General features: G+C 41.0%; 1 protein-coding gene and 1 long non-coding RNA gene across 5 annotated transcripts in view; one reads left to right on the top strand and one right to left on the bottom strand.

The window, feature by feature from the left end:
* Window positions 1-1,344: 1,344 nt before the first annotated feature.
* LOC142600478 (uncharacterized) lies at window positions 1,345-3,470 on the bottom strand. Its single transcript, XR_012833982.1, has 2 exons — window positions 3,333-3,470; window positions 1,345-1,456 (listed from the first exon to the last, which is right to left on the bottom strand). It is a non-coding gene; the product is annotated as an uncharacterized LOC142600478 (long non-coding RNA).
* Window positions 3,471-4,035: 565 nt separating this feature from the next.
* The window catches only part of DCDC2 (doublecortin domain containing 2), a 72,529-nt gene continuing 61,166 nt past the window's right edge, over window positions 4,036-15,398 (top strand). For 2 of the 4 annotated variants that reach the window (XM_075745176.1, XM_075745174.1), the window contains exons 1-2: window positions 4,036-4,664; window positions 9,377-9,428. In XM_075745176.1, coding sequence (XP_075601291.1) covers window positions 4,372-4,664; window positions 9,377-9,428 — 345 coding nt within the window. In that variant the 5' untranslated portion in view covers window positions 4,036-4,371. The remainder of the gene's footprint in view (window positions 4,665-9,376; window positions 9,429-15,398) is intronic. The other 2 variants (XM_075745175.1, XM_075745173.1) reach the window with 1 other exon arrangement.

The following is a 15,398-nucleotide window of genomic DNA, read 5'->3' as shown; positions in this document are numbered from 1 at the left end:
AAATGGCAGAGACCTCATGGCATTTTGCTGCAGAAAAAGTGACCCTGTTTCACACTATGTCACTATGCCATGGCTCTGTTCTCATCACAGGGAGTCTGCTTGTTGCGCAGCCTCAAGTTCATCATGATTCTGACACACAACCCACGCACAACCCGACTGACGTGGTCTTGTGCATCAACCTCAAGTAAGATGAGAGGTCTGACATTACTCCATCATAAAAAAATTATGCGTCTTTGCATTTATCTTAATTGTTTCAGTGGGTTCAGCAGCTTGTCTCATTACTGTTGAGAATATGATAGGAGATAGCTTAGAAACGAAAACAATAGTGGGGATAAGAGGTCAGGCCCTGGAAAGGCTAAAAGGAGCAGATTCTCATGGATGAAGACTGTGCCATCACAGGCTGAAGTGTTTGAGCTTTTCTTAGCTTTCAGGTATTGTTCTGAAAAGGTCGGTGTGAAATGGTGAGCTCTGTAGCCCATGGTGGGCCCATGAGTGCTCTTCAGGGGCTGAATTTGAGGATCTTGCCTTAAGAGCAATAAAGTGGTGAGATTCCACTGCAGCGCAAGTAGGGGGGATAGGGGGCAGAAATGCAAGCAGCTGAATTTGAAAGACAAAGTCTTCTAGTTCTAAGCTGCTTTGAGGCTAGCAGTGTGCTGATACCGTATTTTATTGCAGTCCACAAAGGTGATTGTAACTAGCATGGCCATAGGCAAAGACCAACAGTATTTTGGAGTAGCACGAGTGTCGAAATGGATGCACAAGCAAAATATTCAGTGGCTTATTCCTATGCCAAAGATGATGTGTGATTGCAAATTAGGCCTAAGATCACCAGAAGCGGTAGAATCTGGCACAAAATAGCACATAGTTGATGTATCACTAGTTGACTGCAGAACAGCGTGAAGGTCACCAGCATTTTTTTGTTTTTACACATAAGCATATTTTTAATACAAATTTTCATTTCAGGTTGCAATAGAACAATGTTAAACAGTATTAATTTGAGGATGGTAAACGCTTGGTTCTCCCCTTTATTAGTTAGAAGAAAACCAGCAGCAAGGAAAGAAATTTAACTGTTAACCAATAACAGTAGCATATTTGACTTCTTTCACCCTGAATTTGCTCTTTTTGTAATGGTTAACTGCCCTGTTGCAACTCACAGCAGGGGGGTAATTTTCCCATCAGAGGAGGTAAGATAAAAGGGAAGAAAAATTCCTTCCATCACATGTGTTGAAATCCATTTGGAAGAACAACCATTACTGTACACTAAACAATTCCAGGTAGGAAGATCTAGACTAGTTTTAGTCTTGCAACAATCAGTGGGGAAAAGGGGCTGTTAAAGGAATTCAGTTTGAATTTCAGGCATTTTCTGTTTATTTTCTCTCAGGTTTTATGGCTTCTTGTACCCAAGGTGTGGCAAAAATCCAGTGGAATCAGTCTCTGTATTTCATTATGCAGCTTCCTGGAAAGAACAAAGCAGGCAGCATTAAAAAGTAGAGCCAAAATTCACGTCCCCTGCATGCCTAAAGTGTTTTCAAGTAAAGAAAACTTATCTGTAGTCAGAATTTGTTTGGACACATCAGAGATTCATCTGTTCATTGAATAAGCCCATAAGATGCACACTTGATTGATTTTTAAAATTTTTTAATAATCTGAGATTAAAAAAAAATCTACTATTCTGATAACGAAATATCCAAAGTTACTTACTTCCCAAACGTTGGATAGTCTGGAGATGTTTGGCTGAGAATCAGCAAGAAAAATGCAGCTTTAAGTGGATCATTTCTTTACAAAGTCTTCTAAATAGTTTAAGATGCAAATAGTATCAGGGTAATTTCATGATCTGATATCTTTATCTGTGAAATCTAAGGGAGTCTTCTGATGATGGCAGAGGCTGGATCTGGTCCTTAATGTGTATATTAATATATATTTATATATGTTATATCTACTATGTAGAATTATAGAAATTGATTTAGGAAAGAATGCAAAATTAACCCAATTTGACTTTATATTATGTTATCTGAACAACAAATAGGTTATTTTACATTTTTAGTCTATTGTTTTTCTGGTTTACTCTGTTGATGTATTTTTGTTAAAAACAGATTTACCCAAAGATATTATTCTGATTTATCAGGCTACTGGATCATGGTGTATTTTGAATTTAACCTTGGTTTAGTGGGGCAAGTCACCTCTGAGTCTGACTAACTGAAGTTATCCAGAGAACTGCAAGTTTGGGCCAGTTCAGCAGAAGCAATATTAGCTCTTGTGATAGGTCACAGATTCTTAAGAGAACAAATTATATCAGATTCACTTGGCCAAAGAATGACAGGAGTACTGAAAAGCTTTTCAGTATTTCAGGAATGCAAATAACTAAATAAACGTACCCACTTACTGAGGGAGAGCAGTTTAGTTTTGTGTTACTAGCAAATTTTGACTGTTCAGATGGTAGGATGAGGAAAAAGTACCCAACGGTGTCCGTATCGTTTACATATCATATTGAAAATTCAGAGGGCATCGTGTTAGCAGGCACATTAAAAAAATAAAAAAATCAATTGCCCATACAGAAATGCAATTAATTTGTGTAGTCGAAGAGCCTAATTTCAACACTACCGATATTTTTTTCCCCTGCAAGATCACGGCCCAGCTTTATTTCTGAGTTGCAGCAAATATAAACAGCAAATGACAACAGGCGACCTGGAGGAAAGATCCAGTTTTCAGGTGGGATTTTTAATAACTGACAAGAAGAAGAAGTAAGAACGGAATAAATAATAGTAGGTATGATTTTTCAGTGGTTCCTGTGCTTTGTACATGGACCACCCTGCACACACAAGTGGTAATCATTAGATATTAATAATGAACCAAAGGCAAAATCAGGCACCAAATAACTACATCTCCAGTGGAGAAAGCATAGATCTGAATCCTCAAAGGATTATGGAAAAGAAGCCAGGGCAGAGAGCCTGAAGCAGTCACTCATGTAGAAACTGTCTTTTCGTGACGGCTATGGCTTGCCCCTGCCTGCACGCCAGGCTAGCTGCACAGCGTTTTCATGACCTTGACCTGGAAAGTCTAGTAAAAGTCTGTTTTATACCTGACAGGGGAAAAACTGACTCCCTTAGTAAGAAATCCCAAGAAGAGTTGGCCAGATATGAATGAAATACGTGTTTTTTCAGGCATCTCTTCTCCTCCACCCCTTTCTCTGCTGGCCGGGCTACCCGCCCCGGCGGGGTCAAACCTGGCCGGTGCAAGACCGCAGCCTGCCACCGCGTCAAACTCCCGGTCCTTTATGGCGGGGCCAGAGCCCGTGACGGGACACATTCGCGGGTGATTAATCCTGTACTCACCGACACCCGTGTTAAGGGCTGCCCAGGGGATCGCTACCAGCGGGTAACCGCCGCTCGCCTGCAGCCCAGCTCATGCGTAGCCGCCATGTCACGGCAGCTCCGCCTTGCCTGGCCCGGCTGCCGCTTTCTCCCCACCCCACCAGCCGTGGTCGCTGTGGGAGCGCTGAGGCGGCTCAACTTGCCGCCACCGCTCCCCCCTCAGGGCGGCTCAGGCTGCCGGCCATCCCCTGTGGCCGGGAGCCCCAGCGCGCTGCCGGGGAGAGGCGGCAGTAGGCAGCGCTTCGGCCACCGGGGAGGAGGCAGAGCGAGGACTTCCCTTGCTCGCACAGGTGCGGAGCCCTTGGTCCGGTTCCCTCTGCCCCCATTACCCCCGCGTCCCTCTCCCCGCCTCTGGGCATGACACCGCTTCGTCCTCCTTCCCCCAGCCATTGCCTGGTGAATAATTCAGCCGAGTTTTGTGCTGTCCCGCCGGTGGCTCTGGGTCTGTTGGCTTCCTGGCTAGGCAGGGAGGAGGGCGAGCACATGCGGGATAAAGTTTCCCGAGGAAATCAGGGTGGTAGCGGCAAGCCGCTTTCCGTGATGGCAAAGCCGGAGGATAAAGACCGTAGAAGGTCACGGGTTCTCTGCAGTCCCATTTCTTCTTGTGTCGGATCTACTTCCATGCAATGTTTTTCTTCGCCTGGGTTAGTGTAATCCGCGTTAACCGCCCCCCCCCCCCCCCCCCCCCCCCCCCAGGCAGCAACATGAGGTGGTTGCCTAGGAAGAGCCGCTCTTGAAATGCTGAGCAGAGCTGTGCCACGAGCCCCGGGGAGCCTGTAATCCCTCCCCGCGGCGCCGGGATCCCTCCTCTGCCTCCCTGGAGGTGGGCCCTGGTGCCCAGGCCCCGGCGTGGGTGTGGACGCTTCACCCACCCCTGGCAGGGAGTTGTGAGGGCAGAGACGAGAGGGGTGCTCAGGCAGGAACGCTCTCCTGAGTAAACAGGCACGGGCAGCGTGTCGGGGGTAGCTTGGGCTGCACAGGAGGTCCAAAGCCGCCGAGCATGACTAGTCCTGGCACGAAGGGGTCGTGGCTCTCGCAGCCGATGGTGAAGAGCGTGCTGGTGTATCGCAACGGGGACCCTTTCTTCCCGGGGCGCCGCATTGTTATCAACGAGAAGAAAGTGTCCAACTTTGAGGTCTTCCTGAAAGAGGTGACAGGAGGGGTGAAGGCACCCTTTGGAGCTGTGCGTAACATCTATACCCCCCGGGGTGGGCATCGTGTCCGGCAGCTGGAGGAGCTTCAGAGTGGAGAGCAGTATGTGGCTGGTGGCAAGGAAGCCTTCAAGAAACTCAAGTGAGTGGCTAAAAAGTAACATAAGATTTATATGGAACTTGAATATCAGCATTTGAGGTTTGGCACTATGGCAATACTTCAGAGGACCCCCCCACCTCACCTGTTTTATTAGGCATTGCACAAAGATGACTGAAAGGCTGTTACCCAAGGCAAAAAGAAAGGTACTTGTAACAGATAAAACTGTAAAAGAGCTTTAGAGGCAAGCCACAGAAAGGCTGCAGTTACAGTCACATAGTGCCATTTCGTTGACATGACAGTAGAAAAGGAGAAGGAACCCTTTAACGCAAAGGACATGCGAGGATGGCACAGATGGCACTTGTGATGTGCGTGCTTAACTGAGAGGCAAGCGTCAGTATTCATGCTCTGTGGTAACAGAAAGCTGTAGAAAGGTTGAGTGTTGACAGTCCTGCCATGAAGTTGATGAGCCTGGGAATTTAATTCCCAACACCTTTCTTATTTTTAAAAAGACTAAAATATTTTACCCAGCTATCCACCTCTCCATCAGATCTGTAAATTTTGGGTAGGTATATAGCCTTTTTTTGACCAGAATAGCTGAATCCCTCCTCTTATTTAAAAGATGACTGTTTGCTTTCTTTTCCCTGCGCAGACACCAAGAATTAAGCTGACAGTTGCTCTGTTTTCTAGTGAGTGACTGGGAGAATATTGTGGAGGAGATCTGGGCTTTTAGGTGTGTTTCCAGAGTGGGTATGCATGTGATCAGTAATGGTTCTTAGTTCTGGCAGTGAATTTCATGGTCTCAATTTCCCAATTACATGTTTTGTTCAGTCTTTGTGAGCGTTTTTCCTACAGTTGAATTAAAAAGAAATCTCAAAATGAACAATCCGTTTCTGAAGGTGACTGGAAATTTATATGCTAAACTACCAGCTTTACAGGACCTCACTCATCTTGGTTTTGTAGAGTTGAGGACACCATATTTTTCAGCAAAGCTCGTTATGTTTCAGGACAAAACTCTCTGTGTAATGAACAGGATCTCTATCAGCACTGTTATCGCTTTTGTCACTGTCTGCTTCTGAAGATTTATTGAAGTTTCTTGCGTTTCAGTGGCAAAACTAGAGAGAAAGATGTATGACAGGCTAAATATAAGCCCCTTTCCCTCTGTATTCTCTTCCATGGCAAATGCAGTGCTCAACTCTCAATAAAGATCTACTGTATCTTTTTTGTATTAAATCCTGTGATTCTGTGGATGGCTTAAAGTTGTTAGTTGTCAGCACATCGTGTTTCACCTCCCTAAATGTGTTTTATGTTCGACAGACAGGCTAAAAGTCAGTCAGTGTTTGGCATTAGCATGCACTGTGTGGAGAATTGGGCTCTCTGGATTTATTTTGGGTGGGAAAAAGCATTTCTTTTTATCATTTCATTTTTTATGATTACAATTTTAGAGCAAGAGCTTTTCAGACTTTTATGGTTGCAGCATGCGACAAGATACCAAAGTATTTAAGGTCAATGAAGAGACTACTCTAAGAAAAGATAACTTAAAGGACTTGGTAAAAGCAGGCTATTTGATATATTCCTTGATAATATGCCGCAGTCCTGTGCCATAGGGAGGATAAATGGGATGACTTGAAATCTTTCCATTTCTGCATTCAGAGTTGGAGTTCTTCACTATTAGTATTTATATATATAGTAAATGTTGGCAGTGCTTTTACAAGCATTAAGACAGGCTGAAGGGCTTAATGTTGATCTTGTTCTTAACTGGATTGTAGATAGAATGATAATTAGGGAGATATTTTAGACAGAAAAGTTAGAGGAGATGAGGTTAGTTGAAAGGGACAGTTTTCTGAAAGGAATTGAAGGAATTAAATAAAAGAGCATATGTTTGTGTATGTGTCACAGGCAAAGATAAAGCAGCTGCAGCTGTGGGAGACCAAAGCATCTGCCCTAAAGGATCTGAGTCTGGTCTGATAGCAGCAAGAAGTTTGTACACTTTTAACAATTTTTTTGCAGTAATGCTTGTTGGACACGTTCATTGCTGTGATAGACTATGCAGGGCTGAACTTTGAAATGGAGGCTTGTGGCACTGATGTGTGGGAGTGTGATGGAAAGGAGAGGGTATCCAAGGAGAAGCAGAAGCTGAAAGTGTCATTGCTCCACTTCAAGCAGTGCATTTGTTTCTTTTCAGATGCCTTATTCTGAGAACTGAATCTTTTTCTTCCCTGTCTGCAGTGAATTCTAGAGTAAACCACACTCACCTTCAGCATGTGAATCTCTGTCATTCCAAGCCCTGAATCTTAACATGTTGAGATAGATACTTCTGAGGATATATAGTCAATATAAACTGTTAATATGTTTCATTTTTTAAATAAAAATAAGGTAATCAGCATTTAAAAATTCTACTTTTAGGAAAATCTGTGCAACTTTGCTTTAAAGGAAGAATCAGTAGCCAATGTTAGGAATTTCCATAAAATATATTGTTTCCCAGATTGTTTTGTCATTTACAGGTGTGCTAAGTGAATACAAACTTTTTTGGTGTATATGTGGTGAGGTGTGTTGGTATGTTTTAGTTGTTGCAGTTGTGAGTGAGAATGCACCTTCAGGCCGGCATCCATGTGGAGTTCTTCCTTGAAAGAAAACTGTCTACGCTGGAGCTGGTTTTGATTTTTAGCCTTTTCTTTAGCATGCTGCTCTACCCTCCTCCTTCCTTTGCTCATTCACTTGTATCTGTGCTCATTAATTAATGGCAGATCATTGTCCTTTCTCCAGCAGTGTCTCTTTAAACCACACTGTAGTTTCATCACTGGCTTGGATAGTCATTGAGTGGAAGTATTTCTGCTTTCTTAGCAAGTGGAAATACTTTTGTAAAGTTTTTGGTCTGGGAATTTTTTTGGGTGCCTTTATCCCAAGAAAATACTTTGGACCTCAGATTTGTAGATCCCTGAAATCTGACAACTGAACGCCCAGACCTCTGCATAGTGAATTTAAGCCTTTGTCTATATATTTGCTTTTCTTTGTCACTTTTCTCAGTTCTCCTTGAGGTAATTCACAGATGCCCAAAAAACAAGAACCACAGTCAGCAGGTTATAGGCTATTGGAACTATTTTGTCTGAGATTTATTTCTTTTCAGTCTTCTAGGCTTCTTTAAGAAGACTTTCTTTTTTTTTTTTGTCTTAAGAGAACTCATTCCTTCTTACATGGAGAAGCTTGAAACAGTTTGTTTTTAAACATGAGTCTTGGACACATTGTTTTCCTACATTGCTAAATTTGCCTTTTTCCAAAGCATCGGCGCACACTTTCAAGCATTGCCTGGAAGCATTGCTGTCTTACTGTCCCCACATACTTAAGTCTTGAAATCCTTGTGACCATTCTGTGGTACTTTGATAAATCATGACCATTCCTTCAAAGAATGAATGATTTCTTTCTCTCTCTCTTTTTTTTCTTTCTTTTTTTTTTCCCCTTCATTCAGGTCTCATGAATTCTGAACTTTTGGCAGGCAGAAAAGTTTCCTCTGGCAAACAAACCTTATCCCAGTCGTTAACATTACATGTTAACAGCATGACATTACTGGAAGGCTGCAGATGTACTGTGGGTTCTGAGGTCTTTTGGTGAGCCTGCACTGATGTTTGCCGTCAGGTATACCTGCCTTTCTCAGGTAGGGTCTTCTAGTCTTAAAAGCCTGGCAAAACACCTGTGATTTCCCACTGAAAGTGGGACTAGGGAGAACCCATAACAAATGCTGATCACCTAGTGTTGGATTAGATGCTCCCAGTGTAGAATAGATATCCCAGCCATTCTTGTTCTCATGTTTAGCTCTTGGCAGAAGGTGCTGAAAGGTGCTGTTCTACTGAGTTATAACTGCCCACAAAGGCATCTCCTTCTACAACACTGAGAACTAGAAGTATTTTGCAGTGCCAGCAGCTACTGAGAGCTGCACTCATGAGAAAAGCCGCTCTCAGAGTGCTGACAAGGGAGAGGAGTTAGTGTAGTCTGGGTACCTGGATAGTTGCCTGTTTGCCAGTCTACGGGCTACTCATGCTTATTTAAACCCTTTCTTTGGAAAGGCAACACACGGCTAATCCATCATTGTGTCTTTTAACTAACGCTTTCGTATTAATGCAGTGTTTTTGTGGGAATACACACTGTGATGGAGTGCAGTATTGTTTAAATAGATGTATTTTGTTTTCTTGTCCAGTTGAGGCTTGTATTTTGTCTATTCATAAAATAATTGTGAAAATGTTATTGGTTCATTACAACCATGAGAAAACAGGATATACAGTGTTCAGATGTGTCCATGTCCTGTTGAAACACAAGTGGTGTAGATCCTTTTAAACTTTAGTTGGTGCCCTGGTTTAAACTTGGGTATGGAGGAAGGCTTTAAATTTATTAGAGACTTACTGTGAGAAACTAAGAGACAAGATGATGATTGAAAACTCTGGTAAGTTGATAATGTGCTGAGATTTAGTGATCTACCTCACAGTAGTATGTGAGCTTCTTTCTGGTTACTGATGGTCTGTTCTGATCACCAGTGACTTGAAGGTAGATAGTTCGTTCTCCTCCACCTTTTGTAATAGCCCAGGGGGCTAGCTTGCAGATTTATATTAACACTCCTTCAATAAAATCTTGAATTAGTTACTTTTTAATGTTATTTTGAGGTATGATAAATTTTAAAAACTTCATGTATGGAAAAAATGTAGAAATATTTCTCTTGTGTAAGTTAGATACTTCTCTAAATAATCAATACTGTTTTCCTTCCACAGCTATTTGGACATTGGTGAAACAAAGAAAAAACCTGCAGAAGTCAATAACGAGGTAGGATGTCTGAAATATTTAAGAAGTAAACATGCAGTTAAGATTAGTGACATGCCTGCATTTGTTATGTTTAATAATAATACAAATATCTAGAATTTTGAACATATTTTTAAGGTGATTATTACTCTTACTGCTCTGAGCATGATGCACTGATTGCCTTTCGCTCAGCTTTCTGCATTGCTGCATCCAGCTAAAAACTTCCAGTAAAGAAAATCTCATGGTGCCATCATTGGATCTGGTTATAAACCTAAGGGACATTCTTTTTTTTTTTTTTTTTTTTTTTTTTTGTGTGTGTGTGTGCAGAAAAAGGTAGTGGGAATGAGAGTTTAGGGTATTTTAGACCAACAAATTTTCTTCAAAACTTGGTATTTTCTCTGAAGAAGGGACATTTTTGTTTGAAAAAATCACACTTAGTTGAAATGTTTCTCCCAGTCAGTGCCACTGTCAGTTGTAAATGTCTAGCTGGTTCTAGTCCATAATTCTCCAAACTCACCTGTTTCTCTTGAATAGTGCTACATTATAGCCTGAGGAGATAACTGCAGGCTTCAAAAAACAGTATGAGGATTTTTGTGAGATGTGTGACTCTGCATTATTTATACTGTTCTATTCTGTATGGAGATAGCAATGATTCCCAGCAAATATTTGAATTACAGCTTCCGCCTGACAAGAAGCATCAGCTCACAATTTCTTCCATTTCTTTTGCCTTGTGATCTCATGCCACATTTTCAGCAATTTAATGGTTTGTGCAGCAGGTGCTTCCAGACTGTGGGACACCTTGTACCTGAAGACCTGCAAAAGGACTTAGTGTCATAATGACGCTTGCTGTGATACTTGGATACTTCTTATTCAGAGGCTGCATTTGATCATAACTTTGTAACCTGTTTTTTTTAATTTTCATTCAAATGGGCACAATCAACAGGAAGATCAAATTGAAGTCAGAGATTTGATATGCTGCTACAAGTACCATATAAATTTACTCTCAGTTAGATTTTTGCCCAGTTTGTTTATTTATGCAATCAACCAGAACATTGTGGAAATAGTTTTGTTGGTTTTGTGTAGCCATTCGCATCTCCTTGTTGTGTGGATCTTTTTTACAAAGGGAAGAGAACAATTTAAAAAAATAAGAAAAATTAATTAAACACTGATGAGGCAGCAGGGTTATTCTCTATGCTGATGTGTATATAAAACTGAGCAACACACCTTCACATATGTACTATCTAAGCTTTTCCATGTCTTTTATTCATAAATTCTATTTTTGACCTTATTCCAGTCCTGGGTTTCCTCTGATCAAGTTTTGTGAATCTTGCCGAAACTAGCTCCTTGCAGGGTGCACAGACAGAGAATCAAGTAATTTATCTCACTTTTAATAGTGATCTAAGTAAGACATTATTTTGGGGGGAGATAAAATGTTTGTACAGCAGCAGTATTGTACTAACCTCAACCTTCAACACATATAACATAGGTCTGAATCAAAAACCTCACCTTTGGATGGATGACCAGTCTTTGCCACTTTTTCTGAACACCTGAATGCATGGATAGCACCATATTTTATGCTAAAATAGTATCTAGGTGAAAAAGAAAATTATTCTTACATATCCAGGATGAGAAAGAGAGAACTTGAGGAAATTGCTTCCAATTACCTCTGAAAATGCAGTGGTTTGCATTCACTACTATATGTGACTCACATTAATAGTGTGCAATATGACTAATTCCATATGCCCTTTGCTGAGAAGGTAGCCATCTTCATGGACAACTCTTAACCAAATCTCCAATACTGGCAGTTATCAGGACAACGACAGGCTTGCTACTTTAAGGCTAGCTTTAAGGCTGATGATTTTGCTTCAAATTCGTAGACGATTCTCAGTATAATAGAAATTCTGTGCAGTTGGAGAAGTAGTTGTAGAAGTTGTGGGGTTTTTACTTAGAGTTGCATGTTCGGTAAGAGAGGCTTCCATTACTCCTGGAATCAGTGGTTATTGTATATTATCTTAATACTTTCAGCCATTTCTCAGGGCTTTGAAGTAAATCAGCAAAACCCGTCAATTATCTCATCTTTCTTCCTATTTGACTTATGTTTGCAATCTCCATGGTCTCTGTGGAGAGCTTAACTCCACACTCTGAGTTTAACTTTATGTAATTGATTTATTTGGGGAGAGGAGTCATAAAAATGAGATGAAACCTAGTAATAGTCTACAGATTTTTATCTGGGCTTATGAATAACACAATTGTTTTCATGCCCTAATCATTTAGTCCTAGGAATGAACTTTCAGGGGGCTAGTAACAGAAGTTTTAATGCCTAAATATATTTATGTTAATGTGAGGAAGCAAGTTCTGGTTTTACTTTTTTTTCAGGCATTCACTTAGAAGTCAAGAACCTAGATGCATTTAGGACCAGGAGGGCAGCAGTATGCCTACAGTTTTGTTCTCTTCGATTCTGCGGGATTTGCATCAGCAAACAAAAAAATCATGTTTTTCCATGAAGCCCTGTAGCAGTCTCTGATGCTAGCCTACAAAGGTGTTTTACTTTCCTAAGGCATTGTTTTAGATTGTGTTTCAGAAGTAAAACCCTCCCTGTTTGTTTCATTAGAAGAAGAAAAAAATCATTGTATGTGTGAATAGCAACATTGCTAAAGAAACAAATTTATGGCTCAGTCCTGCAAGCACAACAAGGTGTAATTTGTGAATCGTCTCAATGACTTCAGTATGAAGATTACCATGGAGTTATGCATGTACAGAGAAATTTGTGGGTCAGGTCTGAATTTCTAGTGTTCTGGTGGGCTGGGGTGGGGGCAGGAGAAAATAAATTAATAAAATTATTTGGTTGATTATTTGGCTCACTGCAGCTTTGCAAGCTCCTTGCAGATCAAGGACCCATGTGCTAGGTGTTGAATAAAAAGCTCACTGGTGGCCTCATGGACAACTCCAGGCTAACATTAGGGTGTGTTTTCAGACTGATCTTTGTCAGGGCAATTGCTGCTCTCTTTGTGCTGGTGCTGAAGTATTAACCTGCTCTCCTTCATCAGCTCCAACTCTTCCCCTCCCCCCCCCCCCTTTTCCTTCCCCTTCCTTCGCTTCTTCTCTGCCCAAATGTTTTTAGAACACAATATAATTTGTCAGGGCTTGCAGAAGGAGATGGTCTTGGAGCTATTAGAGCTGGCTTGCCCTAGACCAAGTTTTGGAAGCACATTGACCTGGTGGTGATAACAGTTTTTCTGTACCTGCATAGTGCCATATATCAAGGATCTGAAAACTTTAAAAAGCTAGCACAGAAACAGTATGAGAAATTCATGTTCAGTGATTAAGGATGATATCATCATGCTTAGATAAAAGGATACCAATTCTACTTGTATGAAGCCCACTTAATTTGGCATTTCCTCCCTGATGAGTGTTTCTTGGTGCAGGTTTTTCTCCAGTAAAACAATTACAAAAATCTACTTCCGATTCTGGTTAGTGAGGAGGGAGGCAAAAGGAAGATCTTATGCAGCAGCTGTACACTGTGTATTTGTATGCAGCTGTAGGTTTTCTTTTAAGTTAAACTGCCAAATGTTTGACATCTGCTTTTGGGAGTACTTTAATGTTATCCTTTGAAGGCAGCATCTCAATTACTTTAAATTTACATAAAACTAGAAAATGTGTGGCAAACTAGAATTAAACAAGAGGAGCTGTGGGGAAGGTTTCCTCAAGAAGCTCTTAAAGTAGGTGTGTTGCTACAACACAGCAATGAACCCATTATGTAATGTGTAATTCATTAAGCACTATCCATCTTTTTAATGTGAGAAGTGGAACATGCAAATAGATGTGATTGTGTGTAAGATGGGTTGGGATAGTTTGGGAGGACACATTTTTTTCTGTCTAAACAGCTAGGTTTATAGATGAGGGTCTATACCACCAAGTACCTTATTATAGTATCAGTAGCTGATTTCACCACAGGCTGTCTTCTGTGAAAGGTGAATGAGGTAGAAAGAGCGTATTACATGTCCCCCATCAGTAGTGTCAGCATCCAAAAGCACATAAGCAGACCAATGCAAGAAAGCTTCTATTTCTACTTTTTCTAGTGTATCGATTGCATACAGCAGTTTAATTTCAAGGGCTTTTCTTTTAAAAATAAGCATTGTTTTAAAGATAGTTGAAACATGACAGTAATAACAATGCTCTTAAAATCTTGCAAAATAACTATAGTCTTGGTCTGTGAGTCCCATCTATCAATCAGAGTTGGGTCTTTTAAAAAAAATTATTTTAAAAGCCCTTAGTCATTCTACTACTGATATAAATCAGGTTTCAAGGTGGTCTTCAATGAAATCATCTCATTATCAGTTAGTATTTCTGATATCAATGATAGATTTCTTTAATCCAGTGTCTAGTTTCTTAAAATCTAGTTTACCAATCCAAGGCCTCCAAGCAACTGAAATAAATGGACCAAATGCTCAGCTGATGGAAACTAGGTATTTTTATTGACCAATCTACCTCAGACGTGGACTTCAACTTATAGCCCTGTTCTTCTGGGTAAAGTTTTGTAGACCAGTGTCAGTATAGGATGATGAATGAGGGAGAGCCGCTCTGATATCTTACTGCAGGATGATATAATTTATGATAGAAACAAAGTGCATGAAAATGATATCGAACATTTATTAAATGTTTCTAAGTAGCAGGAGTTCCAGTATTGTCACTTCAAGTGATGTCTGTAGTTCAGTGATCATTGACTTCAGTAGACTTGAGCCATGCCCAGGGCCAGGAAGGAGGTGGGATGCCGTTGGTTTTGCAAAAGTACCAATGGTAGTTGTGGTACTTTAACAGTTACTGGATTTCAAAGATAGTTAGATGCCTTGATACCATTTTTGCTTTTGCAAATCTTCCTCAGACTGTCGGACATATGCATGTGATGAAGGGAATAGTTCAAGAGAAAATTGATAACTATGCAGAAGAAAGAAAGGAAGGAGTTTAGAATGAGAAAGACCTGCAAGATCCTTTTCACTTCAGACCATCAGTCTGCTATTTGTTTAGTTTCACATTAACACCTGATTTCAGTTCCCTGGTTTCTGAGATAATCTTCATGCAGTAACATTTGAACAATTATCAAGCATATCCTCACAAGTTATCCCCTGCTGCATGCTGTTAGATCTGGTGGGATCTGAAAGCCACATCTCTGTCTCTTCATCCATTGTTATGTTCATTGGGCACTTCCTTGCCTGTTTGTACTTTGCTCTCCTTAGCAATAGGAGCAGCGCAGCAGTTTAGGAAAAGCCCCTTAGTTCCCATGCTGCTGTACCACCAGATCAGTGTGCCACTCAGCTGGTTTTCACAGTGCCACAAACTCACTTGACTAGTAGTGAATATGATGGTCAGAAGCATGAGCTGTGGGTTATGAAGGGGGAGAAAGAAAAGATCAAATCAGAGCTAAAGGCAGTGAGCAGCAGTGGTGGTGAGAGAGAGAGAGGGGCAGCCTGTATGAACAAATTTGTATCTGGCTCAAGCATTTTACTGATATGGCAATACTCTTTCCCTTCTGTTTTGCTGTTTATCTTGGCAGGTAAGCGATGACGTGTTTCTTGCACTGTAGCATTGTGGTAATTGTTCTGCATGGAAGACTGGAGCAAGTTTCCTAGGAAAAGTCTGATTTTTCAATTCCCATTTGATGGCCTCTGCAACAAGCTAATCCCCCAGAATTGTCACATCCCATCCTAGTTTAGACTTTTTGGGGAGAGAGTGATGGTAGAGACTAAGTTCAGATTTCTACCTTCTCCCTCTTTCAACCAATGACCACAGTAAGGGTGAAAGAAGACACGTGTCCGAGAAACATGGGAAAATTTTGTGTCAGTCTCAGCAAATGGCAGCCAGGTTCTTGGCTGTTTTAAATCCTCATTATATGTCTCAAAATTTTTTACGGTTATGTTACTGGTAGGAAAAGTAGTAACAAGATTTCATCCTGACTGAAGCTGAAGCTTTGATACAAACTATTCCTCAGGTATGTTT

Source organism: Balearica regulorum, chromosome 2 (genome assembly GCF_011004875.1).
Source record: "Balearica regulorum gibbericeps isolate bBalReg1 chromosome 2, bBalReg1.pri, whole genome shotgun sequence".
Classification (NCBI taxonomy): Eukaryota; Metazoa; Chordata; class Aves; order Gruiformes; family Gruidae; genus Balearica; species Balearica regulorum.
The sequence above is the reverse complement of the archived record's forward strand: the minus strand, read 5'-3'. Positions and strand labels throughout refer to the sequence as shown.